Here is a 26,994-nt window from a genome sequence, read left to right on the forward strand (position 1 = left end):
CTGACCCCAAATCCTGCAATGTTTCTACCTCAGCTGATTCCAGGGGACAGATTAGGGGGAAGTAATAACCCTCTAAAATGGGTTCTGACCCCTATTCTTCTAAGTCCTAGAGATGGCATGGGGGTAGGGTGGCAGAAGAGAACTGAGGACTTCTGGTAAGTTGTTAGATTCTCTTTTTGGGGGGAGGGGGTTGTTAAGTGGTGGAAGGCGGGGCTGCAGGGGATGGGGAGGGCCATGGTGGCAACTAGACTAGGCGCACTGGAAAGTGGCTGCAGGTGATCCTGGCATCTTTGCCAACGCCATGGTCAGCACTTCCTTCCGAGCCCAGACACTAGATTATCCAGAAATGCTCACTCCTGGAGCCTAGGGACATAGGTAGAGTTCACAGTGAATTCTTCTTCACCATCATTTTCACACTGATGCTTGGGAAATTATAATGGGATGATAAAGGTAAGATATTGTGATGGGCAGCTTACCCCAGGCTCTCATGGGAAGATTCTCAGACCCACGTTCATGCCTTGGAGGGGAAACCAGAGCCATGGAAGAATGGCTGGAAGCAAGGGGAGTTCCCTGGCATGTCCAGGGTGTGTGTTTGGTGACTCCAGAAATGTTGTGTGATGTTAAGAATAATGATTTAAAAAAAAAAAGAATAATGATCAGTAGCTGAGTATTCCTAACCTATTTATTATTTTTTAAAATAAATTTATTTATTTTATTTATTTTTATTTTTGGCTGCATTGGGTCTTCGTTGTTGCGTGCGGGATTTCTCTAGTTGTGGCGAGCGGGGGCTACTCTTGGTTGCCATGCAAGGGCTTCTCATTGCAGTGGCTTCTCTTGCTGAGGAGCACGAGCTCTAAGTGTGTGGGCTTCAGTAGTTGTGGCTCGCAGGCTCAGTAGTTGTGGCTCACGGGCTCTAGAGCGCAGGCTTCAGTAGTTGTGGCCCATGGGCTTAGTTGCTCCGCGGCATGTGGGATCTTCCCAGACCAGGGCTCAAACTTGTGTCCCCTGCGTTGGCAGGCAGGTTCTTAACCACCGTGCCACCAGGGAAGCCCCTGACCTATTTATTATTCATCAATTATCCATCCACCCAGAGAATCATCCATCCAACCATCCATTCACAGTCCTGTATGCCTATCCATGCATCCATCTCTCAATTCCTTCATTCCTTCACACACCATTCATTCATTCTTCCCCCATCCTGTCACCTACCCGTCTGTCACCGTCAACTCTGCACCCAACCCTGTGCTGAATGCTCGACGTGCAACAGTGAGTAAGACTCAGGCCTGGTGGGCAGACGGCACCTAGTCTAAGCAAGGGAGCAAGTGTGGTGATGGAGCGTTTTAGGAGCTCCAAGGAGGAAATGCCCAACTGTGACCAAGAGTCAGGAAGGCTGCCTGAGGAAGGAACACCCAAGCTGGTCTTGAAAGAGGAACAGGGGCCTGTAAAGCCAGATGAAGGAAGCCTGGCTGATGAGACGGTCAGTGATGCGGGCTGGCCAGTGACACAAAAGAACCTGCGACAGAAGCTGGTGGGAGGAAATGAAGGAGGACTGGCCTTGAGCCAAGGTTTCATCCCAGGCTCTCACAAGTGGCTTAAAAACGGTAACAACACAGAAGTCCATCCCAACCTTACCTGGCCTGGCCTTCTCTTAGCACAGAGTCTGGGATGTAAGACCCAGAAGACCTAGAGAGCAACTAAGTTATTGCCCTTATTGTATCAGAGAAACTGATGTGCCAAAGTCACATAGAGAGTGAGGGGGTCCCCAAGCCCAGGTCTCTAACTCCAGTACATTCTGGGGTTCTTTCCATTAGAGTCTAGACCCCAACTCCCCCACACTCAACAAACTCTGGAGTCTAAACCCTTACTGCCCCTCAGTGCCTGGCACGGTGTTGGGCCCAGAGAAAGGAAGCTTGCCTATTGCCACCGGACTCCTGCCCTGTCCCCACAAATAATCAGATTGGTAGAGCTCCCTCAGGCTCTTTCCATTGCTCCATTTAATTCCCACAACAGTCCCTGGGGACTGGAATTGCTCCTCCTTTTTACAGATGGGGGAAAGGAAGTCTCAGAGAGGGCAAGGGGCTCGCCCAGCGTCACGCAGCGTCAAACACAGCAGAGCCAGCAACCCGACTCCCCGTCCTGTACCTGATCCAGGACACCAAGCGATACCTCACGTGGTCTTGAATGTTCTGGCCCCCGACTGATCCTGTGCCATTGAAGTGAGGGGCTGTGGACAGGTGGATTCAGCATGGACAGAAACCAAACCCAGGTGAGGGGCTGGGATCCTGGAGAGGAAAACTCAGAGATTGTTTTCACCTGTAACCTGCTCGGCTCCACCCAGCAATGGAAAATGTGTGTCAGAGGAAGCTGCCGGCTGGGGACAGGGTAGGTGTGCGTGGGTGACAGCTTGTGGAGGGGCACCTCGGGGGGCAGGATGTGCCGAGGCTGAGGGGCAAGGTCAGGTGTGCAGAGTGGAGTTCGGGCTCTGCCCCCTGCACCTGTGCACTGCCTTTTTCTCTCTGGTTCTCACTTTCTTTCTCATGCTCTCAGAACTAACGGTAAGACTTTCACTTCCAGAAGGATGGGCAGACTGTCCTATGAAAGTTGTCCCGAGCTCTACCTCCCAGATCTCCTTGGCTACTACTAATTCTCTGCTCCATAGTTCATGCAACGAGCATTTATTGAGCACCTGCTGTGTGCTCAGATGCAGGGATGCAGAATAGCTTCTTCCCCAACCTGAGAAGTACACAATTCGGGGGAGACACAAACATGACGAGATAGGCACAAGACCCAGGTGACACAATCCAGCAGGGGCCCAAGGCGGCGGTCAGGGAGGTTTTCTGGAGGATAGCATGCCAAGCATAAGGGAAGTGATATTAACCATCCTTTCATGTGCTTCCTACAAGCCAGATTAAAGGGCTAAGCCTTTAGAGGCTTTTGTACCTTTCCATCCTCAAACAAACCTATGAGATAGGGAGTGCTAGTAGTCCCATTTTATAGGTGAGGAAATTGAGGCACTGAGGTAAGAATTTACGCAAGGTCTCACTGCTAGATGCTAGGAAACGGCAGAGCCAGGATTCAAAACCAGGTGGTCTGTTCTTAACCGCTCCACCAAGAAAAGGAAGAGGGAGCCGGTTTGGGGGCAGATGGGGAGCTGCGGACGGACTAACAAGAGGAGAGGCCCAAAGAGGAGATGGTGTGTTGGTGCTGAGAGGGGAGGGGAAGGTGCTGAGTGGTGAGGCTGGGGAGCAGCCAGGGCCCGGACAGGAAGTCCTCAAAGCCTTGCCTGGGGCACTGGGGAGCTCTGGACAAGTTTTGAGCAAGGGAGTGACATGGACATGATTGCTCTAGAAAGATTCCCTCCTTTAAGAAGTGGTGATCAGGGCTGAAATGGACAAAAGTGAAAGTGATTTATTTCAATGTTGTTTTTTAAATTTTATTTATTTATTTTTCACTGTGTTGGGTCTTCGTTTCTGGGCGAAGGCTTTCTCTAGTTGCGGCGAGCGGGGCCCCCTCTTCATCGCGGTGCGCCGGCCTCTCACTATCGCGGCCTCTCTTGTTGCGGAGCACAGGCTCCAGACGCGCAGGCTCGGTAGTTGTGGCACATGGGCTTAGTTGCTCCGCGGCATGTGGGATCTTCCCAGACCAGGGCTCGAACCCGTGTCCCCTGTATTGGCAGGCAGATTCTCAACGACCGCGCCACCAGAGAAGCCCCTATTTCAATGTTTTGTTAGTTTCCTAAGGCTACTGTAACACCGTACCACAAACCAGGTGGCTTACAATAACAGAAATTTATTCTCTCTCACTGTTCTGCAGGTTAGAGGACTGAAATCAAGGCGTTGTCGGGGCCATGTTGTCTGAGACTCTGGGTAGAATCCTTTCTTGCCTCTTCCTAGCTTCTGGTGGTGGCCGTCAGTCCCTGGCATTCTGTGGTTTTCAGCTGCATCCCTCTAATCTCAGCCTCTGTCATCACATGGCTTTCTCCCCGTGCGTCTCTCTCTCCTCTTCTTGTAAAGACACCAGTTGTATTAGCTTAAGGGCCAACTCTAGTCCTGCATGATCTCATCTTATATTTGCAACAAACTTATTCCCAAATAAGGTCACATTCTGAAGTACTGAGGGTTAGTACTTCAATGTATCTTTGGGGGGGAACACAATTTAACCCATAACAGATGTCGTTGAAGTGCTTGTCCTATAGATAAATCTCAAATTTGAAAAAATCTTAGGCTGATTGCATGTCCCACTTAGAGATTCAGAAAATATGGGCTCAGCATATCTGTCCCCCACACTAATACTTTGCCCTAGTGAGTACTAAATGAATGTTTGAGAAATATTGACTTGTGGTCCCATAAGGCCCTCAGGTCTTTCCTTAACAACTTAGAGAAATAGAATAAAAGTCCCCAGGGAACCAAGTCAAGCTGCCCTCTGTCCTGAATTCCTGATGAGCAGCTGCTCCACTGACCTGGGCACCTCCTTCCCCTCCTGCCTGGGCACCAGCTTGGGGAATAGCCAGTCCTGAGAAGGATAGAGAGAAGAGGCCTGAGCCTCTTTCCTCCCTGGATTAAACAGAACTCACTGTTCTCATTCGTCTCCCTGGCTTCCCCATCCCAACAGGCTCAGATTGCTCCATTCAGACCAGCGTCCATGCTCTATCCCTGCCTCCTCCATTCGGTTCAGGGCTTTGCCTTAACCACTGGGACTATTGCCCGAGTCTTCAAACTGATTTCCCTGCCACCAGCAGCCAATCAGGTCATCCTAAACATGAATCTGATGACTTCTCTCACTGCCATAAAACCTTCAATGGCTCCCTATTGTTCTCAGAATAAAGTCCAGATCTCTCAGCCTAACGTTTCAGGCCTTGTCCAATTTGGTCACCACGTTGCTCTCCAGCTTGTTTTTCACTCTTTTCCTACATATGCTCTATCTTGCAGGGAGTGAAGTTTCCAGAATTTCCATTTAAAGAGACTGGTGGAGCGCATTCTGGTTGGAAGGGGATACAGCAGGGAGCTTGTCTTAAAGTTGTTTTCATAAGCAGGAGCACCTAAGCATGGCTGTGCTGCCCTCTTTTCTGCATCTGCTCCTTGGCATATGCTGTTCCTTCTACATGGAATGCTCTCTCAAAATCTCTATTTTCCAACATCTGACTCAAAGGACATCTTCACCCTGATCATATAACCACAAGGGTATCTCCCCGCTCCAAATATAGAGCATTTCGGTTGAACTTCCTTCTGAAGCTTATTCCAGCCCACCTTGTATTGACCTGAGGATGCACCTCCCTTCCCTTAGAGCCAGGTTCTAGTCCCAGGCCTGCAGCTGAATGGAAGGAAGAGCAGGTGAGAAAAGTGCCAGAACGTTGACCTGGCTGCTAATACCCTTTGCCAGCATCTTCCTTGGTGACCTTGGGCAAGTCTCTTTCCCTCTGTGGGCCTCAGTTTCCTCTCTGTAGAGTGGGACGTGGGGAAAGACATCTGAGCAGGGTGAAAGCATGAGCTAAGTTTTTCCCTCCACCCCAGGTCTGGCCAAACCTTGGTCCTGTAAACAAGAGCTTCTGGGGCCCTTTATTTTTACATTAATTTGCACACATTTGCATAAGTGCTATAAAAGGCGCTGACTACATTTCATTCATAGAGAGAATTGAGACTGGCATCTAACTGATGTCCAGGGATGGAAAAGACTCACTAACTCAAGGTTTCATCCAAAATTTAGCAGTCAGAGTCTTTAGTAATTAAACCTCCAACCCCTCTTTTTACAGATGAGTAACTGAGGCTCAGAAAGGGAAAGCGAGGAGCCCAAGGTCACAGAGCGAGAGGAGCAGGAGGCTCCCGCTCAGCTTCCCGCTGTGCGCCAGGGGGTTGCACCAGGCACCTCAAATGTCTCGCCGTGCAAGGTGGAAGAAGGTGCAAGGAGGGCTTAGTGTTCTTTCTAGGCCCTTCTCTGCACCCCAGAATAACAAAGCCTGCTGGCTTGGCAGCCTCTGCAACCACCACAGGAAACCAAATTGTAGTAGAAAGTCAGCTGGGAGTGGAAAATCCTCTCAGAGATGTTAGAACGTTGCTTTCACCTGTTCTAAAAATAACCTGGTTTATTAGAGATTGATAGATGAAAAGATAACCCACAAGTTCTTCCATGGAGGCCAGGGAGACGAGAGAGTGTGATGCTGTTTGAACAGAAAGGGAGTTGGGAGGTGCTGCAGGGGCTTGATGCGCTGGCTGGACCCATGGAACTCAGTATTCAGCCGCTGTCAGTACAGGGCCGGCGGCAGGGCAGGTACCACGCTAGGCTGTAGGAACGCCATGGTGGGATGCAGACGTGGACGCTGCCTTCAAGAGATCTAGTCACATGACGGGGGAGCCAGGTCACAGCATTGGACAAAGAAAATCACTGCAAATTGGGATAAGTGCTATGAGGGAACGAGCGGTGCTGAGATGAAGACTAACGGGGAGACCAGGACGGGCAGGGAGGCCTCTGGAAGGAGGGGACATGTAAACTGAGACCAGGAGAGGGAGGAGGAGCCAGCCCAGCGAAGAATGGAGGGAAGGTCATCTCAAGAGAGAGCAGCATGTGCAAAAGCCCGAAGGCGGGAAGGCACTCTGTTGGTCGAGAAACTGGAAGGCCAGTGCAGGGGGAAAGAGGGGAAAAGGGCTGGAGCCTTGCAGGAGGAGCTTGGAAGGGAGCAGGGCAAGCAAGACCTGTGCTGGCTTTGAGAATCTGCTTGGGCTTATGGATTAGATTCGAGGTCAAGGGGAAGCTCCTGAAGCAAGGTTTTCAGCAGTGGACTCATGGGGCGTGGCTTGCCTTTGAAGAAGCTTGCTCTTGCCTGCTGTGTGGGGTAATGATGGAGGGGGCTAGTGGCAAGGAGACCAGTGGACATGGTATCCAGATAGGAGTGCCAGTGGCTTGGACTAAGATGGGAAAGGAAAAACAGAGAGGACTAGATGGATTCAAAATATGTTTTGGAAATAAACTTCCCAGAAGCTGCAGATGGATTGGATTGGGGGTGGGGTGGAGGGAAGAGAGGAAGAGGGCACTGGAGGGCAAACTCGGGTCTCTGGCCTGAGCGCCTGGTGGGTGGCAGTGCCATTTCCTGAGGTGGGGAAACGTGCAGGCAGGAGGGGCAGGGGTGGGAACCTGGTTTGGGGCATGTGGGTCTGAGGCATTTGCAGATTGCCAGGAGGTGGTTCCAGAGGCCCTAGCAGTCTCGGGTCATCTGATGAAAGCAGACAGTGGGTCCTTCCATCATTGAGGAAGTCTGAACAGTGAGCTCCAGGGGACCAGGGACAAGCTCTGGGTGGTTTTGTAGCTCCAGCACCTAGGAAACTGCCTTGCGCATAGTAGGTGCTCAAGGAGAAGTGGTGTATGAATGGAGCTGGACCACCAGCTGTGTGAATTGGCTCATGACATGACGAGTGCTTAATAAATATTTCAGGAATTCTTTGACTCCTCTTCTCTCACCCCCACCCCCATCCAGTCAAAGATTCCTGCAGATATGACTTTCTTAGTGTTTCCCAAACCAGTCCTAATTCAGACCCTCAGCATTTAACAACATTAATGGTGACCTTTTTTTTTTTCATCATCCACAGTCATTTATTGATATCCAACTATATACATACGGCACATTTGAGGCACTAATAGAGAGAAGGAAATGCCCACCTACCCCGTGACATGGAAATAATCGGAGGTGGGTTACACCATCTTTTGAAGAAAGATAGACCTAAAGGATTTTGTAGAAATAAAATTTTAGGGCAACAATGAATGATTTAAAAAAAAAATCCTAGGGCTGATTCATTTTTGCCATAGAAATATTAATTTAACATAAAGACTTATTTTCTTTTTTGTGTGTGTGTGACCTTTAACTGAGTACCTACTGTGTGCCAGGCACTGTGCTAGGCCCTTTATGAGTATATTATTCTCATCTAACCTTCCCCCATTTGACTTCCCATGGCACTACTACACCAACCTGCTGTGTAATCTCCCTGCCTTCAGGCTCCACCCTCCAATCCATCCGCCATACTTCAACCAGGGCGGTATGAGAAGAATCAAAATCTGATCTGTCCTCCTCCACTTAAAATCTTCTCATCGTCTACAGGATCATGACCCATCGCCTTCAGGTAGCTTACAGTACACTGAGTTCCAGCTCTGCCTCATCTCCCACTGTGCCTCGTCTGAGTCTCCACTCACCGTTCCCTGGAGCATCCAATGCAGTTTCTCACCTCCGTGCCTTCGCTGGCGTTGCGCCCTCCTCCAGGACTGCCCTTCCTGCTGCTGGTTCATCCACACTCACCATTTAAGGCTCAGCTCTTCATACCATCCTACACTCCAGTACCAGCTGGATTGGGAACCCTCAGGCCACCTCTTCTCCACTCTGTGTTGACTTCATTGGCACCTATACATCCTAAGAACTTTTTTTTCATATAATTTCTCTTTCAATGTACAGGATTATTTCCAACTTGCCAGGTCTGGTGGTTCCTTAGTCACAATTGAACATGAAACAACTGGGCAGCTTTTCCTGATAGTCCAGGGCAACAGCAGTAAGTAGTAGGAGATTCTGCTCTTCCCTTGGGTTAGCTTTGATGGGAATGAGTTGCTATGTCTGGAGAAGATGTATGTGCCAGTAGAAAGGGGTCCAGGGATCCTCATCCCTTACAAGTCCCAGGCCCCAGTACTTTATTCTCCCCCAGTGCATTCCCATCCTGGTCCTTCCTTGGGTTCTCTTGCTCCCTCCCAGACAGTGGGGGGGCTGAACCCTCATGTCCAGTTGGGGGTTCTCACTCCACTGGGCAGGGGTCTGTGACTAGATGGTCAGAGCATGGGCCAGCCCCACCAGCCCCTCAGACAGCATAGTGTGGACCAGACGGTGCCATTGCAGGGGGCTCAGTCCCTGGAAGCGAGAGCCCACCACGGCCGCGCGGAAATGCACCTCCACTGCCCGGTGGGATATGTGGTCACTGCTCTCCGTGAGCAGCTCCAGCACCTCAGGGTGCAGGGTTGGCCCCAACTTCATGCAAATGGCCTTGGTGGGACTGATGGTCCCTGATCCTGCACTGTCCCGGACAGACAGACACAGCCGTGTGGAGAACAGATGCCTGACCAGCTACTCACTCAGCATCGCTGTCCCTTCTGCTTTGGCTATAGCAGTTCCACTCAGGGACAGGGCTCCTGGCATTCTGGGTGAAATGCAGTCCCCATAATGACTTTTACTTCTTGAGACTTACTATGTGACAGGTACCGTACTAAGTGCTTTACAAATATTAAATAATTTAATCCTCATAACAATCTTACGAGGTGGGTAATTATTCCCCCCATTTTACAGATTTAGGAAACTGAGGCCCAGAGAGAGTAAGTGACTTGCATACAGCCACACAGCCAGTAAGTGGCAGAGCCAAGCAGGATGGCTCCAAAGCCACATTCTTGACTGGTTTATTCAAATGCTTCAACCAATTGTCTGATGCATGTCTGTCTGCTTGTCTGTCTCACTTAGAACTGGGTCTTGTGGCTCCTTATCTTCAATGCTGGCACACAGTAGGTGTTCAACCAAGCCTTCTAGAACAGGAGCCAGTTTGTAACCTTCCTACTTTGGATAGAGGAGCCCGAGGGGAGGAAACGCTTTTCATTTTATGGTGCTTGGCAGTCATCTACCCTACATGATCACATCCATTTTCACAACACTGCTGGGCGTGGATTATTAGACTCACCTGTCAAATGAGGACGCAGAGGCCCAGAGAGGCTACAGAATTTGCCTAAGTCACCCAGCTAGGAGTTGGTGGACATGGACATAAACCCCAAACTCTTGACTCCAAGCTCAGTGCTCATTCCACACATGAGAAATGGGGCCAGGGGAGACGTTGCTGAACCCAAACCCAGTCCAAGGGGCATGGAGGCCCTGCTGAGTCAGCGGTCATTAATTACTCCCTCCCCAAGCATGGGGGAGCCTTTGGGGAGAGAGGCCTGCTTCCTGTCCTTTCAGCCCTCAGGGACTGACACCTCTTTAGGGCAGGAAACTCTTCCTTGTCACAAAGCTCTAGCTTCCCCCTCTCCCCCCACCCCAGGCCACTCCCCTCCCTATCCCCCTCGAGGGTCCTGGTAAAAGCATCCGCTTGTCAGTGTAAATCTGCAGGGTTCAGACCAGCAGCTGGAGATGGATGGGCAGGAAGCAGTAACAATGGATGAAAGACCCTCTGTGCCCAGGTGGGTGGGGGAGGGAGAAGCAGGAAACAGAAGCCTCCCTCCTATGGAGGCCAGGAGCGGCTGGCTGGCTGGCTGGCGGGAGGCCTGGGATGCCAGAACCTGCGGGGTTTATTTGGATTCCCCAAGGATCCAAGCTGGGAGCCCTTCGCAAACATCAGACCAGCTCATCTCCATGGGGTGCCAGGTCCAGGATGTGTGTGACAAGAATGTTGCTTTCATGCATCACTGTTTGTCCCCTGGGGCCTAGCACTGGGCCAGCTACACAGTAGGGGCTTGTTTGTTGAATGAAGAAATTAATCTGGCACTACTAATAACTAAAGAGTTAGAGTTTTACATTTATTCTCTTTTTTTTTAAGAAAATTAAAAGGATCCACCATTATCCCTTTCCCCCTTCAGAGATTTTGCATATACCCTTCCCTCTGCTTTTTGCAAGGTCAGTCCTTCTCATCCTCTAGTCGCACCCCTAAAAAGCTCTTCAATGAAGTTTTAGGACCAGCTTCAACCCCGCCCCCAGCTAAGGTAACCCCCAATCCCTTGCCCCCTTTAGCCCAGCACCCCAGTGATTTCCTTCATGGCACTTATTGTAATAAGAAATCTTCCCACTTAATATATAGCCTTATTTTTTAATTTCCTGTCTCTCCCACCAGAATGTAAGCTCCAGAAGGACTTTTTGTTCATTGTTGTATCCCCAGGGCCGGGTACTTAGAAGATGCTCCATAAATAGTTGGTAAATAGATAAAGAGATGAACAACTGAATCCCTGCAATAATGTCATTCACACCCGATGCTCTGCAATCTGCTTCCTTGAAGAGAACAAAAGAGTCTTGCTCTTGCACTGACGATTCTAAAGCCCCAACCCACAGTGAGTGGCTAGTTCCCAGGTCAGTAATTGTGATGATCACAAATCATTTTCGGGCTTTGCTTCCCCTACAGCAATTTTTGAGGTTCGTCAAAATCTGGGTGTGCACGGGGCGGGGGTTGGGTGGGGGGGGTAGAGAGGTTATATGTAGGAATGCCCACCATCTGTCCAGCGTGCTGCTGTGGATGCTGGGGTGGACAGGGCTGGTTCCATCAAATCCACCCATTTCAAAGATGGGAAAACCAAGGCCTAGGAATGGCAAGCCCACATACACACATCAATCCAGAGCTTTGGCAGCAGAGAGCTCAATAGAGCTGCAGATGTGCTGAGTCCTGAGATATGTTCATTCATTGAACAAGTATTTATTGAGCACCTATTATGTGTCTGGCACTGTGCTAGGAACTGGGGATTAGGCAATGACTAAAGGCTGTGGGACTCAAAGGAATTAAGTGAAAGGCCCCGACCACCCAACACAGAACTTCTTCAGTGACCCCAAAAAGCAAGTCCTGCTTGGCCAGGTGCAAGAGCTGGGTGTGGGACAGGGAAGAACTACAGAGTCTTCGGAAGCAGAGCGAGAGAGGCCTGACCTGGGGCTGGACGGGGAGAATCCGAAATGGAGGGAAGTGCTGACTATAACTAAGGAGCCAGCTCAGCGGGGCAGGGGGCACGTGGTTGACCCTCTCAGGCACTCGCTGTTGCCAGCCGGGTTGCGTTGGTGCCCAGAAATGCACTGCCTTCATGCGAAGCAGTTGTGCTGTCTCACCACTGTGGGACCCAATCAAGAGAGAAGGCCGAAGGCCATTCATTCACTCAGGAGACTCATATCTTAAAATAAGATATGCCATAGCACAGGGAGATCACCTCTGTGCTTTGTGACCATGAGAGGGGTGGGATAGGGAGGGTGGGAGGGAGGGAGACGCAAGAGGGAAGAGATATGGGAACATATGTATATGTATAACTGATTCACTTTGTTGTAAAGGAGAAACTAACACACTGTTGTAAAACAGTTATACTCCAATAAAGATGTTAAAAAAAAAATGATAACAACAACAACAACAACAACAACAACAAAATAATAAGATATGCCAGACCCTATGCTGAACCCTGGAGCTGCCGAGCTGAAGGAGACATAGTCTCATCCCTAAAAGTCCTCAGCACTGGTGGGGACACACAGACACGCAGACAGGCCATTCCAGTCCCGAGGTCCTGGCCACCTCAAGACAGCACAGGTCAGCAAGGAAATCCATTAGCGGTACTTTCCCGACTCCCTCTTCTGTCTACACCGGCGATATCAGGGACGATTAAGAACCTCAGGAGACCAGACAGCCCTGGCACTGGACTCAGCTCCACCTCTAGGTCAACACATGACCAGAAGCAAGTGACTTAATGTCTCTGAACCTTAGTTCCCTCATCTGTAAAATGGGGATAATAATAGTACCAGCTTGAGTGGTGCTGTAAGAATTTGATGAAATCAGTTACAAAGCTCTTGGCATACAAGTGCTTAAGAAATGGTAAGCCAAAAGCAGGCTTCTCTTTTGGGTAGAAATTCTGTGCACTCAAATAGCCTGTGGCTTGTTGTCACAGTTACCACTATTCACAATCCAACAAGCTCCAGGCATGGATGGGGGGGTCAGTCAGTTGTGCAACAAACATGTATGGGGGACTGGCTCTATGCCTGGCCCGGGGGAGCAAATGTGAATGAGAGCCAGCCCTGACTCAGGAGCTACTCGCCATCCAGCGAAGAGGAGCACATATGGTAGTACGCTTGTAACGAAACGTGATTCATATTATTATAGATACGAGCTGAGGCTCAGTAGACAGTTCTCTGAGGTGGCCTCATTTACACCTCACAATCGTTCTTTACAAGGTACACATTGTTATCCCCATTTCACTGATCAGCAAACTGAGGCTTGGAGAGGCCAATTCACCTGCCCAGGGTCACATAAACTTCTGTCTATCTGTCTCCAGAACGCTTGCTCTGTCCTCATAAGCACCCTGAACACAGCAAATCCCGTTTCTCCAAAGTCCCATATGGGGACTTCCCTGGTGGTCCAGGGGCTAAGACTCTGCACTTCCAATGCAGGGGGCCCGGGTTTGATCCCTGGTCAGGGAACTAGATCCCACGTGCCACAACTAAGAGTTTGCATGCACAGCTAAAGATCCTGCATGCCACAACTAAAAAAAGAAAAAGGATCCCACATGCCACAACGAACATCCCACGTGCTGCAACTAAGACCAGGTGCAGCCAAATAAATAAATAAATTTTTTTTTTAAAAACCCACGACATTGTAAATCACCTATACTCCAATACAACATTTTTTTTTAATTGAAAAAAAAAACAGTCCCCTACAAATGTTGGCACATTCAGTCAGCGAACACTTATTGCATCCTTGCCAGGTGCCAAGCCCAGTCCTAGGTACGTTGGGAGTGGAGATGAACAGGACAGGGTCCCTGCCCCCACCTCCAGCCAGCAAAGAGGTTGATTTGGGGCATGTTGGGGCTCTGTCCCCATGTCTTCTTGGTGACACTGCTAGGGGAAACTTTGGAACTGGTTCAGCTGTCCCTGCCATCACAGTGCTCATAGGGCTGCTGGGAAAGGCCGAGGGAGGGAGGCTGTGACAGTTTCAGGCCCCCAGGGCCACCATGTCCTCTCAGCCCGGCTCTGACTCACCACCCACACCTGCCTGCGGCCTCAGGCAGCCGTGTTGCTGGAAATAGACCCGGGGCGAAGAGCAGGAGCTGGGGAGGGGGGTGGGGAGGGCAGGGTGAGGGCAAGGAGGGAGGGGGGCAGGGAGATAGCACCTGCACACGTGGCTCCCATTCCCACTTTCCCCGCCAGGAAGCAGAGAAAGGTCATTCAATAGAGCCCACCCGAAAAAAAAAAAAAAAAAAAAAATAGAGCCCACCCGAAATAGCCGGACTTGGGAATATTCCTGGGGGTTGAAGACCCCAGCCTATGGGAGGCTGTCCCAGGAGCACTGAGGATCCCACAGTGCTCGGTGGTTCTGAGCACTTGCTGTGTGCCAGGGATTGGCCTAAATAAGTGCTTTGCATGTCTTAATGATCTCATTGAACTCTCACGGCTCCCCGGGAGGTTGTACCATGATTAAGCCCATTTTACAGATGAGGAATTTGAGAATCAGAGAAGCAAAGTAACTTGCCTAAAACCACACAGTCCCTGTATTTGACAATGTGGACCCTCCTCAAGCTCCCCACCCAATCCCAGCTCAAATGGCTCATTCCAGGTCAGATGTGCCAGCTTGGTTGCCATTTACCCCGCCTAAATCACATTCCCTTTTTGCCAAGGTAAGGTCTCCCTTCTTACTGCTCTGGGAAGCAGAAATTAAACCATAATCCTCCTCTCTTCCCTACCTATCTCAACTCTGCTCAGCTTTCAGCCCAAGTCTGATCATGTTGCCTTCCTGTCTAAAACCTGCAGTGGTTCCCCATTGTCCTCCAGATAGAGTGTATTCAAGGCCCTTTGTAAACTGGGCCCTGCCCATTTCTCTAGCTTCATAGCTCACCAATCTTTTCTTGGGCAGGTCAGGAGACCTCCCGGGGCTCTCTCTCTTGGTAGGCTGATAACACCTCTGTGCAGTGAGGAGAATGAAGGAGCTGATGCGTGCAGAATACCTAGGAGTGCACTTGGTGCATGGTTGGTGTTTGGTAAACCTTCCTGCCCCACTACCAGCTCTTAGCCAAAGGCTGAGGCAGAGTCAGTGGTGAGTGAAACAGTCTCTTTGCAGCTAAGCTGGGGTCAAGGGCTTTGTGGTGGGCCAGCCAAGGGCTGTCAGTACCGTTGGAATTCATCAGTTTGAGAAATTCTGAAAGGCTTCAGGGCAGCAGCAGTTGGAACTAGGGTAGGGGCGGGGGAGGTAAATGAACTGTTGATGAGAATGTAAAATGGTACAACCACTGTGGAAAAAGGTATAGTGATTCTTCAAAAAATTAAAAGTAGAAGTGCCATATGATCCAGCAATTCCACTTCTGGGTATATACCCAAAAGAATTGAAAGCAGGGTCTCAAAGAGATATTTGAACACCCATGTACATAGCAGCATTATTCACAATAACTAAACATGGAAGCAACTAAAATGTCCATCTATGGATGAATGGACAAACAAAATGTGGTCTATCTGTATAATGGAATACTATTTAGCCTCAAAAAGGAAGGAAATTCTGACACATGGTACAGCATGGAGGAACCATGGAGGGCATTATGCTAAGTGAAATAAGTCATCACAAAAAGACAAATAATCATATGATTCCACTTACACGAGGAACTTAGAGGAGTCGACTAAATTCATAGAGACAGGGGCTTCCCTGGTGATGCAGTGGTTAAGAATCCGCCTGCCAATTCAGGGGACACGAGTTCGATCCCTGGTCCGGAAAGATCCCATATGCTGCAGAGCAACTAAGCCCTTGCGCCACAACTACTGAAGCCCGTGCGCCTAGAGACCGCGCTCCACAACAAGAGAAGCCACCACAATGAGAAGCCCGTGCACCGCAACGAAGAGTAGACCCCGCTCGCCGCAACTAGAGAAAGCCCGCGTGCAGCAACGAACACCCAACGCAGCCAAAAATAAATTAATTAAATGAATAAATTATAAAAAATAAAATAAAATAAATGAATTCATAGAGACAGAAAGTAGAATGGTGGTTGCCAGAGGCTGGGGTGAGGGGGAATGGGGAGTTATTGTTTAATGGGTACAGAGTTTCAGTTTTATAAGATGAAAAGAGTTATGGAAATGGATGGTAGTGAGAATAGCAGGTTATAAATACATTTAATGCCACTGAACTGTATACTTAAAAATGGTTAAGATAGTAAATTTTCTGTTTGTGTATTTTACTACAATAAAAAAATTGGGAAAAAAAGGCAAAGGAAACCAACTTTCACGGTAGGATCTTTTTTATCTTCACCACAATCTAGAAGGTAGATATACCCACTCTATAGAAAGAACAGCTGAGGTCAGAAAGGTGAAGATTCACCAGGGTGTCAGGGAGAGAGCTGGATCTGGGACCAGGTCTGTCAGGCCCCAAAGCCCATGCTCTTCCCTCGCCTGCACCCAGCGCCTGGGGGATGGAGAGCACTGCCTTAGAAGAGGAGGTCCTGTGGTCGGGGTGCGGATGGGGAATGAAGAGCTTGAATGGAGGCCTAAGGCAGGACTGGTTCCAGAACTCCTATCAGGTGTGAGTGCAATGAGTGGAGGGGAAGAGCTGGGGTGAGGTCATCTGTGACAAGCAGAGAAGCCTGGACTTGAGCCTTCTCCCTCCCCCCACTTCCCAGATGAGGAAACTGAGGACCTGTGCCTCGCCCAGTCCTCCATAATGCAGTGGGCAGGTGGCCTGCTGAAGGGGGGCTGAGGGAAGAAAGGAGATGCAGTTGGGCAGCAGCTGCCACCTCTCCCCGCTTGCCCGCCCACTGCGCACTCCTCCCAGGACCACTCCCCCAACCCCGGGCTTGGCCTGGTCGCCTGACTTACAGATGGGAGTGACTCAGGCCCGGGTCCCACTCTGGTGGCCCTGGCCCCTGGGCCACAACGGAGCTCTGGGCCTCTCAGCTATGATGTCAGGGCCCTTCCTTCCTCCCACATCTGCTTGAAAAGGTCACCTATTTTAAACTCTTTCTCACCCCACCCTGTCCCTCCCCCCAAAAGAGGATGAGTTTTTCTGACCTGTGTCAACAGCTCAGTTCAGTACCCAAACATCTTTCTCTCCTGGTTCCCATCATCAGGGCCTCCACCAGAAAAACCCAGCCCCAGCAGACTCCCCGAGGTAGGAGGAACCCACCCTAGCTGCTTTTAATTTGATAAAGAATTCCCGAGCATCTACCGCACGCCAAGCACTGTTCTCGGCCCCCAAGGATAGATCCCTGCCTTCCTGGAGCTTTCATTTTAATGGAGGCAGACAGACAACAAATGGATGAGTCAACAAATTCAGTAACAAGATAATTTCTAACGGTGACCAGTGCTATAAAGAAAATAAAACAGGCTGAGAAGTTAGTGACTTGAGTGGCTACTCCACACAGAGTGGTCAAGGAAGGCTTCTCTGAGGAGGTGACAGATTTGAGAAGGAGCATCCCAAGGAGAGAGAAGAGCAAGTGCAAAGGCCTTGAGGGGGTAATGGAAAGGTATGTTAGAGCAGGGGTTCTCCACATGGGTCCCCAACCAGCAGCATCCCCTGGGAACCAGTTAGAAATGTAAGCTCTTGGGACCTACTCCAGACCTACTAAAAAACTTTAAGGGTGGAACCTAGCAGGCTGAGTTTTTAATAAGTCCTCCAGGTGATTCTGATGCACCTTAAAATTTGAGGGTCACTGCATTTGTGCTCAGGAAGAAAGTCTTGTGGCTGGAGTGTGGTGGCAGGGAGAGGGATATCGCCTGATCCTTGGCCTCATTCTAGCCCATCCATTCACTGCCTTGCCTCCTCCTGGCCTCACCATCCTGGCCCACTCAAGGCAAAGCTGAAAGCACTCCCAAAGCCTCTCATTGCCCTCTGGCTGAAATTAAAACCTCTCAGCTGGGCTTATGAGACCCCTCAAGATCTGCCCTCACCTACCTCTCCAGCCTCATCCCTCACCCTTCTCCCTTTCAAATCTTACACTCCTAAATACAGATGTTCCTGAACTCCTCCAAACATTCTGTTCTCTTTGTCTAGAATACTATTTCTCCACTTCTTCACCTGGTTAATTTTCACCCCTCCTTCAAAGCACAACTCCCTCCTTCAGGAAGTCCTCCCTGATTGCCTAGTTAGGGTGCAGGACCCCACGTCTCTGCTTCCACACCAACCAGCCCCCATGCTTCCCCATCATGTGTCCATCACTTAGGTTTGACATTATCTCAGGGAAGAAAGGTTGTTTTTACTTTTATTTTTATTTCCAGTTCTATTGAGATATAATTGACATATAACGTTGTATTAGTTTAAGGTATACAACATAATGATTTGTATATGTATGTATTGTGAAGTGATTACCACAGTAAGTTTAGTTAACATCGATCACCTCACATAGTTACAAATTTATTTTTTCTTGTGATGAGAACTTTTAAGAGCTGCCTACTGTCCTAGCAACTTTCAAATATGCAATACAGTAAACTTCAGCCACCAAGCTGCACATTACATCCCCAGAACTTATTTCTCTTATAACTGGAAGTTTGAACCTTTTGACCACCTTCATTCAATTTCCCCCCACCCCTGGGTTGTTTTTTTTTTTTTTTTTTTTTTTTTTAAATTTTATTTTATTTTTTTGCGATACGCGGGCCTCTCACTGTTGTGGCCTCTCCCGTGGCGGAGCACAGGCTCCGGACGGGCAGGCTCAGCGGCCATGGCTCACGGGCCCAGCCGCTCCGCTGCATGTGGGATCCTCCCGGACCGGGGCACGAACCCGTGTCCCCTGCATTGGCAGGCGGACTCTCAACCACTGCGCCACCAGAGAAGCCCCCTGGGTTGTTTTTTAAATGAATTATTTTCTATTTAATTGCACAGGTAATACATGAACATGTACTTATTATAAAATTTTCATACAGATACAGTGAAAGATCTCCTCTTGGATGCCCGTTTGCTGTCCATTCATACATTTTTGGGTGCATTGCACACATACGTATAGGTGTACAGAAGTTAAAGGTTCATTTTGAGGTTTTTTTCATTTGTAAATGGACTCATATGGGTAAGAATTGTTCAGTAACTTGTTTTCTTTACTTAACAGTGTCTTGGAGGTAATCTATGTCAGAACATGGAGACCTACCTTACTGGCTTTTTTTTTTTTTTTCGTACGCGGGCCTCTCACTGTTGTGGCCTCTCCCTTTGCGGAGCACAGGCTCCAGACGCGTAGGCTCAGCGGCCAGAGCTCACGGGCCCAGCCGCTCCGCAGCATGTGGGATCTTCCCAGACTGGGGCACGAACCCGTGTCCCCTGCATCGGCAGGCAGACTCTCAACCACTGTGCCACCAGGGAAGCCCTACCTTACTGTTTTTAACTACCATATAATATTCCAAAATATGACTGTACTGTCTTTTTTTAGCCGTTCCCTAAATGTATTAATCATGTTTAAAATTTTCTGTATTTTATGATGCTTTCACATGCTAGAGCCTTGCTAATCCTGGATAGATTGCTCCTCACAGGGCTAGCAATTTCCTAGGTATCAATAGTAAACAACTTGCCTGAGAACACACCTTTTACATAGAAACCAACCAATTCAAAACCCATATCTCCAATCACCTCTTCTATCTAACTCTCACACATCAAGTCAATATTTTCCCTGCCCTAAATCACCCCAGGGCCAGGTACTGGACACCCAGGAACCACCCGTATAACCCAGAGCTTACTAACATTCAAACTAGCAATACTAAGCAGTTCAAATTTTCCCACCCTACCTTGCCCATTCCTTCCCAGGGGAACCACAATAAAGGCTCAGGGCCACGATCTCACTTGCTTCTTCTGCTTCCTGACTGACCCTGGTGCTTCCTCATGTAGCCTTATGTGGTGTGGTGTGCTCCCTCATCTCTTTGGAACTGTAAGTCATAAAACTTCTTTCAGTGGCATTGGCCTTACTGTTGTCATGCAATCACCTCTGTAAATTAACCCCAGGTACAATAAAAACACAGAATGATGGACATTTAGAGGTTTTCAATTTTCCACTGTTACAGAAAAAGCTGCAATGATCATCTTGCATATGCCTCTTTGTACATATGTGTATTTCTTTAGTCCGTGGAACAGCCAGGTGCTAATTACCGAATTACTCATTGACCTCCATGGGCGATGCCCCTCCCAAGCAGAGCCCCTGATCCCTTCACCTTGTCAGTTTCATAACTATTGAATCACAGAATGAATGAGACTCCTCCTCAGGGATGGTCCCTGGAATGGTTTGGTAAGCACCAAAGAAGCTCTGTGGTATAAAACATCTTCTCCATCCATCCTGTTCCCTGAATCTCCTCCTGTGTGAACCTTAGCATTACCTGGTCACGGGAGATTTCCCCTGGAAAGTAGAACACAGCCAGAAAGTCAGTGTGAGCTCTGTCAGAATCATGCCACAAGGAAAGAACACAGGGAGCTTCTGGGTTAGTCAACATGTGGAGATTTGTGGGAAGTGGTACTCGGAAAGTGCATGGAAGCTCCACGCCTGTTCCCACATACCTTGCCCTATCCAAGTCATCCATCTGGCTGTTCCTGAGTTATATCCTTTTATAATAAACTGGTAATCTATTAATAACATTGGCCCTGCCCACTGGAAAGCAATGGGCTTCCTGGAGCTTCGCTGCTGGGACTCCCTTCTTCAGCCTACATAGGGCTGACCCATTCAAACATGCCTGGCTTCCAAGCTCTGGTGACACTGGTCTAGGCTGAGGCTGTGCTTTGCATCTCTTTGGCTTTTAAGATATCGAAATATACCCCCATCTCCCATATAACTCTAAAGACTTCATTAAAACATCTTTTTGAGAAAGAAAGAGGGAATTCCCTGGTGGTCCAGTGGTTAGGATTCTGCCCTTCCACTGCAGGGGTCCCGGGTTCGATCCCTGGTCAGGGAACTAAGAGCCCACAAGCCAAGCAGTGAGGCCAAAAAAAATAAAAAGGAAGAAAGAAACTGGTTGTACAGTCAGAAGATCTGGACAAGTCACTCTACCCCTCTGAGTCTTGGTTTCCTCACCTCCCAGAGTGACTCTCAGAATACATGTAATACATATAATAATATAATAATGTATATGAAGCCCCTCACTAGTAGATGTGCTAAAAACAAAACATGTTGTGTCTTCTCCATTTGCCCCTCCAGATTGGTTCTCCCTTTTCCACCTGGGGAAGCATCTGGGCTTCTCTGCTCTCTGGCTCCCACTTGGAATTGGCCAGTGGAAGCACTGGCAGAAGACTGTTGTCTAAAGGAAGAGAGAGGAGTCAGGTATTTATTGTCCTGGCTCTCTTTTCCCTGCTGGGCTGGGTTGACTGTGTTGAGTTTGTCTACCTAAGGCCACAGCTCCTTTCCTGTAGCTACAGTCTCCCCACTCCTTCCCTTCACCCCTTCAGGGCTGTTGCTAGTCCCTAGGTGCCCATCCATCCCTTACCCCTGCCAGCCCTTTCAGAGATTAACGCCCTTTATTAAACTCTCTCCAGGTGCCCCTTCCAGGGGGCCATCTGCTTCCTGCTGGAACCTTGACTGATGCAAGGAACCACTTTCCCTGCAGGTGTTCTCCCTGCCTGTCCTGCACCCCACTGCAGAAAGAAGGTCCCTGTATCCCAAAGGATAGACCAATTTTGAGGAAGTCTTCAGAGGAGTGAGACCCCAGTTGGGAGAGGAGGCCTGAGGGGGAGTCTCTGCAGAGCTGAGACTTGTCTATCCAACTCCCTTCTACCAGCCCCAGTGACCAGGGTCTGGGACCCTGACTCACACCAGTAAACCCCTCCAGGACCAACCAGTATACCCCAAACCAGCATATTCATTGATCCTGAGAGGGATACAGGCTGAGTAGCAAGAATCCTGAGGTCAGGGCTTTCCTGGTGGCACAGTGGTTAAGAATCCACCTGCCAATGCAGGGGACACGGGTTTGAGCCCTGGTTCGGGAAGATCCCATATGTCGCGGAGCAACTAAGCCCGTGCGCCACAACTACTGAGCCTGCGCTCTAGAGCCTGCGAGCCACAACTACTGAGCCCACGTGCCACAACTACTGAAGCCCGCGTGCCTAGGGCCCGTGCTCTGCAACAAGAGAAGCCACCACAATGAGAAGCCCGCGCACCACAACGAACAGTAGTCCCTGCTCGCCGCAACTAGAGAAAAGCCTGTGAGCAGGAACAAAGACCCAACGCAGCCAAAAATAAATAAATTAAATAAAACGAATTAAAAAAAAAAGAATCCTGAGGTCAGCTGGTCAGCAGGTTCTCTTTCAGGAATCAGTAGTGATAATAAGAGTGACCAGATACTGAGCACCTACTATGTGTCTAGGCACTGTGCTAGAACTTTCATTCATTCATTCAGCAAATATTTATTAACGGTCTACTATATGCTGGGTACCATTCTAAGCCGTGGGGATATGGCCATGAACACAACAGATGAGAACACTGCCCTTGGGCTTCCCTGGTGGCGCAGTGGTTAAGAATCCACCCGCCAGTGCAGGAGACATGGGTTTGAGCCTTGGTCCGGGAAGATCCCACATGCCGCGGAGCAACTAAGCCGGTGAGCCACAACTACTGAGCCTGCACTCTAGAGCCCGCAAGCCACAACTACTGATCCTGCGTGCCACAACTACTGAAGCCCGCACACCTAGAGCCCATGCTCCCAACAAGAGAAGCCACCACAATGAGAAGCCCATGCACCGCAACGAAGAGTAGACCCCGCTCGCCGCAACCAGAGAAAAGCCCACGTGCAGCAATGAAGACCCAACGCAGCCAAAAATAAATAAATAAAGTAAAATAAATAAATTGATTTTTAAAAAAAATGAACACTGCCCTCTTGGAGCCCTAGGAGAAGAGCATCTGTGATCCTAGTTTGTCCTTGAATAAGGCTATTGAGATCCAGAAACTTGCCAAAGGCATTCAGCTGGTAAATGGCTGAGCCAAGATCTGAACCCAGGCTTCCCAGCAGAAATCATCATCTTAGAAAACTACAGGAGGATGGGGGGCAGCTTGGGAAGAGCCAAACCCAACTCTCTAGAGTGAGAGGACCTGGGAGAAGGATGTCTTGAGCTTGGGGGAGGGGCTGCGAGGCTCCCATCTGTATTCCAGATGCCTGCTGTGACTAAAATATAGGATCCGGGGCCCAGGGTGACACAGCCTGGGAAGGATGCTCTGTGAAACGATGCTCATAGTTATTACTTCTTTGTAATTTCCTTCTTGATGTAAAATTTGTGAGTCACGGTCTCAGAACCTGTCTAGGTTTCACAATCCATACAGATGATTGCAGACACTATCGTGTCTCCTGCCAGCACATTTTCGACAGTCATTTCTCCCCCCTCCCCCCGCCACATTTGGGACATTAGGGATTTATTTATTTATTTATTTTTTTTTTTGCGGTACGCGGGCCTCTCACTGTTGTAGTCTTTCCCGTCACGCGGTGCTCCGGACGGGCAGCCTCAGCGGCCATGGCTCACGGGCCCAGCCGCTCCGCAGCATGTGGGATCTTCCCAGACCGGGGCACGAACCCGTGTCCCCTGCATCGGCAGGCGGACTCTCAACCACTGCGCCACCAGGGAAGCCCTAGAGATTTATTTTGGAAGGTTGGTGGGAGCAAGGCAGGGAAAGGTAAGCACAGGACGTTATGGGCCACTCAAGGGGCAGTTGTGCCAAAGGTCTGGTCAGAGTTCCCTCTCCCCAAACTCAAGCAGATATCCATTTCGTTGAGCACCTACTATGGGCAGACAGTGGATTAAGCAAAGTTGGGCAGTGGTTAAAACCAGACCCTGGATTGACTGGATTCAAGTTCCAGCTCTACCACTTTCTGGCTGTGTGACTTCAGGCAAGTCATTTTACCTCTCTGAGACTCAGTTTCCTTATGGGTAAAATGTTAGAATAATAGTGCCTCGCTGACAGGGTTGCTATGAGAATGAAGCAACACATCTAAATGCTTAGAAGAGGACACAGCACACTGTGAGTGTGCGAAAATGGTTAACAGTCATTACCATCATCAAACACAAGTAGAGAAACACACATGTGACATGTTCACATCACATTTGCATATGTATCATAATAATGCAATTGTGATACAGATGGATACTCATGGTGGGCAGTTTCATCCCTCACGTGCACTCTTCAGCACTGACACCGCACCCTTGCTTAGCATGAATTCGCCAGGTCCTCACCTCTGTGAGGTCTCAGTTCAAATATCGCCTCTTTAGAGGATCCTCTCCAACTGCCCAATCTAATCAGAAAGGTGCTCCGTCTCTACCTTATCATCCTTTTTATTTTCATCATAGAACTTACCATTCTCGGACACGTTCCTGTTGTCATTTGTTTATTTACTTATGCTCATGCCTCTCCCATAAAAATGTAAGTTTCCATGAGGGTGGGAGCCTGACATCCTGGTCCCTTCTCAATTTTTCAAAGCCAAGTACAATGCCTGGCACACAGTAGGCACTGAAAAAACATTTGTTCAGGGAATTCCCTGGTGGTCCAGTGGTTAGGACTTGGTGCTTTCACTGCCAGGGCTGGGTTTGATCCCTGGTCGGGGAACTAAGATCCCGCAAGACGTGCTGCCAAAAAAAAAAAAAGAAATTGTTCAAAGAACAGCTAATAAATTTGCTCTTCCCTTTACACCTCTTTAGGCACCATGTATCTCCTTTTTACAGAGGAAGGTAATGGAGGCTCAGGAAGACAAGATGATTGGTGGTTTAGCCTCAAGCTTGCCTGTCTTAGTCACTGAGCGGCCCCACTTTGCATCTGAGCTGTGTCCCAGAGAGTGACGGGATGAGGTGGTGATTGGCAGATGTGGCAACCAGAGTTGTCTGCCCTCCATCCCACTCCATGGTGTAGAAACAGCATCTGGCTTGTAACAGGTGGCCCAGTTCCCAATTCTATCGCCGACTTGTTGGGTGACCATGCATGGGCTGTTTCTCCTCGCTTGGTCTCAGCCTCCCATCTAGAAAATGAAAGTGGTAGAATAGATCAGAGGGTTTTTTAAAGACTGAGATATAACTCACATACCACAAAAGATCAAAGGTTTTTCAACTTTCTTTTCTCTCAGAATCTTTTTTTCCGAACTTAAATTTTATATGAAGTCCCAATATGTAAACAAGACAAAAAGTGGGGCTGTTCTGAGGAGTGGAGGAGGTGGCCTGAGAAGGTATCCTGCTTAGTGTACCCCTTGTTTCCACCATGCTCCCCCTCCCTACCCTCAGTGGTCCCTGAGGCACTTCTGCAGAATCCCAGGGCTTGGAGGAACCCAGTTTGAAAACCACTGGACAAGAGTCACTCTTTAGTGTCCCTCCCAAGATGCAGGAGCCCTGGGGAAGGAGGAGGGGCTCATGCTCTCCCAACTTGCAGATGGGAGTTGTTCCTTGAGCTGCAGTCCAGCTGCCTCCCCAGGGTCATGAGAAAGAAGGCAAGGGCAGGCTCAGGGCGCAGGAAGTGGAGCCGGCCAGCTGGGAGGCAGTGACAGGCGTGGGTACCATGGCCTCCTGGATGGGCTGGTGACATCACAACCCCAGGAAGCAGCTGCCCGAGAGGCCCTCGCTGTCCCTCAGTCCTCCGCTGGGAAAATCAACCACCAGCTGTTGCAGTCCTCTTCTCACTCCCTTGCTCTTCTGGGTTGTCCCCTCCTGAACCATCATTTTCAGCACAGCAGCCACTTCCTCTCATTGACGACCTACTATGTGCCAGAACTGCACTTGTGGAACCCTTCACAGAACAGCTCATAATTGCATGCATTCCCTTATATCATTTAATCCAGTCATCACATCAACATTATGAAGTAGAGATCAGTACCATGGCCATTTTACAGACGGTGAAACTGAGGCTCAGAGGGGCAAAACAGATGGCACAAGTTTACCCAGCTAGTAAATGCCAGAGCCAGGATTTGAATCTGGGTCTGTCTGACTCCGTCTGTGCTCTTGTCATGCATTATCACAATGTCAGATTCAGAGCCAGACAATGCCAGGTGCAGAATCTTCAGGCATGGCAAGGTGAGACTGTAAATTTCAAACCCAGTTTATTTTATTAAAGGTTTTTCCTGGACTGTTATTCAGGCCGTCTTAGGATGCATGAAAGGGCTTAGCACACTCCCTGGCACCCTATAGATGTTAGCTATCCCTATGACTGTCCACCTTTTACAAAGAAGGAAACTGAGGCTCAGAGGAGCAGAGTCCATTAATTAAGACCATAGAACAGGTAGGTGCCAAAGCCAGGTATACAAGACCCCAAAGTCAAAGCTGTTTCTCTCAAGCCCTGAATTTCGTAGCCAGGATTATTCTCTTGCTGCACCTCTATTATTCTCCTAGGGCTGCTGTAACAAACTTTGTAGCTTAAAACAGCAGAAATTTATTCTCTCACAGTTCTGGAGACTAGCAACCCCAAATCAAGGTGTCAGCAGGGCCAGTTCCTTCCGGAGGCTCTGAGGGAGAATCCATTCCATGCCTCTCTTCTGGCTTGTGATGGCTGACCGCAATCCTTAGTGTCCCTTGGCTTTGGGCTTCACGACTCCAATCTCTGCCTCTGTCTTCACTCGGCCTTCTCTCTGTCTCAAATCTTGCTTTCCTTTCTCTTATAAGGATACCAGTCCTTGGATTTAGGGCCCACCTTGAATGCAGGAGGAGCTCACTCTGACATCCTTACCTTAATTACATCTGTAAATACTCTGTTTCCAAATAAGTCACATTCACAGATACTTGGGGTTAGAACTTAGACATATCTTTTTAATTTTTTATAAATTTATTTATTTATTTACTTTTGGCTGCGTTGGGTTTTCGTTTCTGTGCGCGAGTTTTCTCTAGTTGCAGCAACCGGGGGCTACTCTTCCCTATGGTGCATGGGCTTCTCATTGCGGTGGCTTCTCTTGTTGCGGAACATGGGCTGTAGCGCTCGGGCTTCAGTAGCTGTGGCACGCGGGCTCAGTAGTTGTGGCTTGCAGACTCTAGAGTGCAGGCTCAGTAGTTGTGGTGCATGGACTTAGTTGCTCCGTGGCATGTGGGATCTTCCCCAACCAGGGCTCGAACCCGTGTCCTCTGCATTGGCAGGCGGATTCTTAACCACTGTGCCACCAGGGAAGCCCCTATCTTTTTAAAGGCATAATTCAACCCACCCTGTCACCACCACCACCCCAGTTCAGCAAATCTTCATGGAGCATAAACCATGTGCCAGCCAGGCACACAGAAGGCATACTACATTAATGCTGCCAACAGTCTAGTGGGAGAGGCAGACAGGCACAGATAACAGCAGGATGGTTTTTAAACTATGTGTAGAAATAAAGCATATGGACCCATAAAAGAGAGCAAGTAGTAGCGTCTGGGATGGGGTAAAGTAGAGAGCATGGTGTGTGTCCTATCA

General features: G+C 49.1%; 1 protein-coding gene across 1 annotated transcript in view; it reads right to left on the reverse strand.

Annotated features, from left to right (window-relative positions):
* Positions 1–26,994, reverse strand: part of ASAP3 (ArfGAP with SH3 domain, ankyrin repeat and PH domain 3) — a 114,277-nt gene that overhangs the window by 50,615 nt on the left and 36,668 nt on the right. The window contains exon 15 of the mRNA XM_028488050.2: positions 8,856–9,038. Coding sequence (XP_028343851.1) covers positions 8,856–9,038 — 183 coding nt within the window. The remainder of the gene's footprint in view (positions 1–8,855; positions 9,039–26,994) is intronic.

Source organism: Physeter macrocephalus, chromosome 3, assembly GCF_002837175.3.
Source record: "Physeter macrocephalus isolate SW-GA chromosome 3, ASM283717v5, whole genome shotgun sequence".
NCBI lineage: Eukaryota > Metazoa > Chordata > Mammalia > Artiodactyla > Physeteridae > Physeter > Physeter macrocephalus.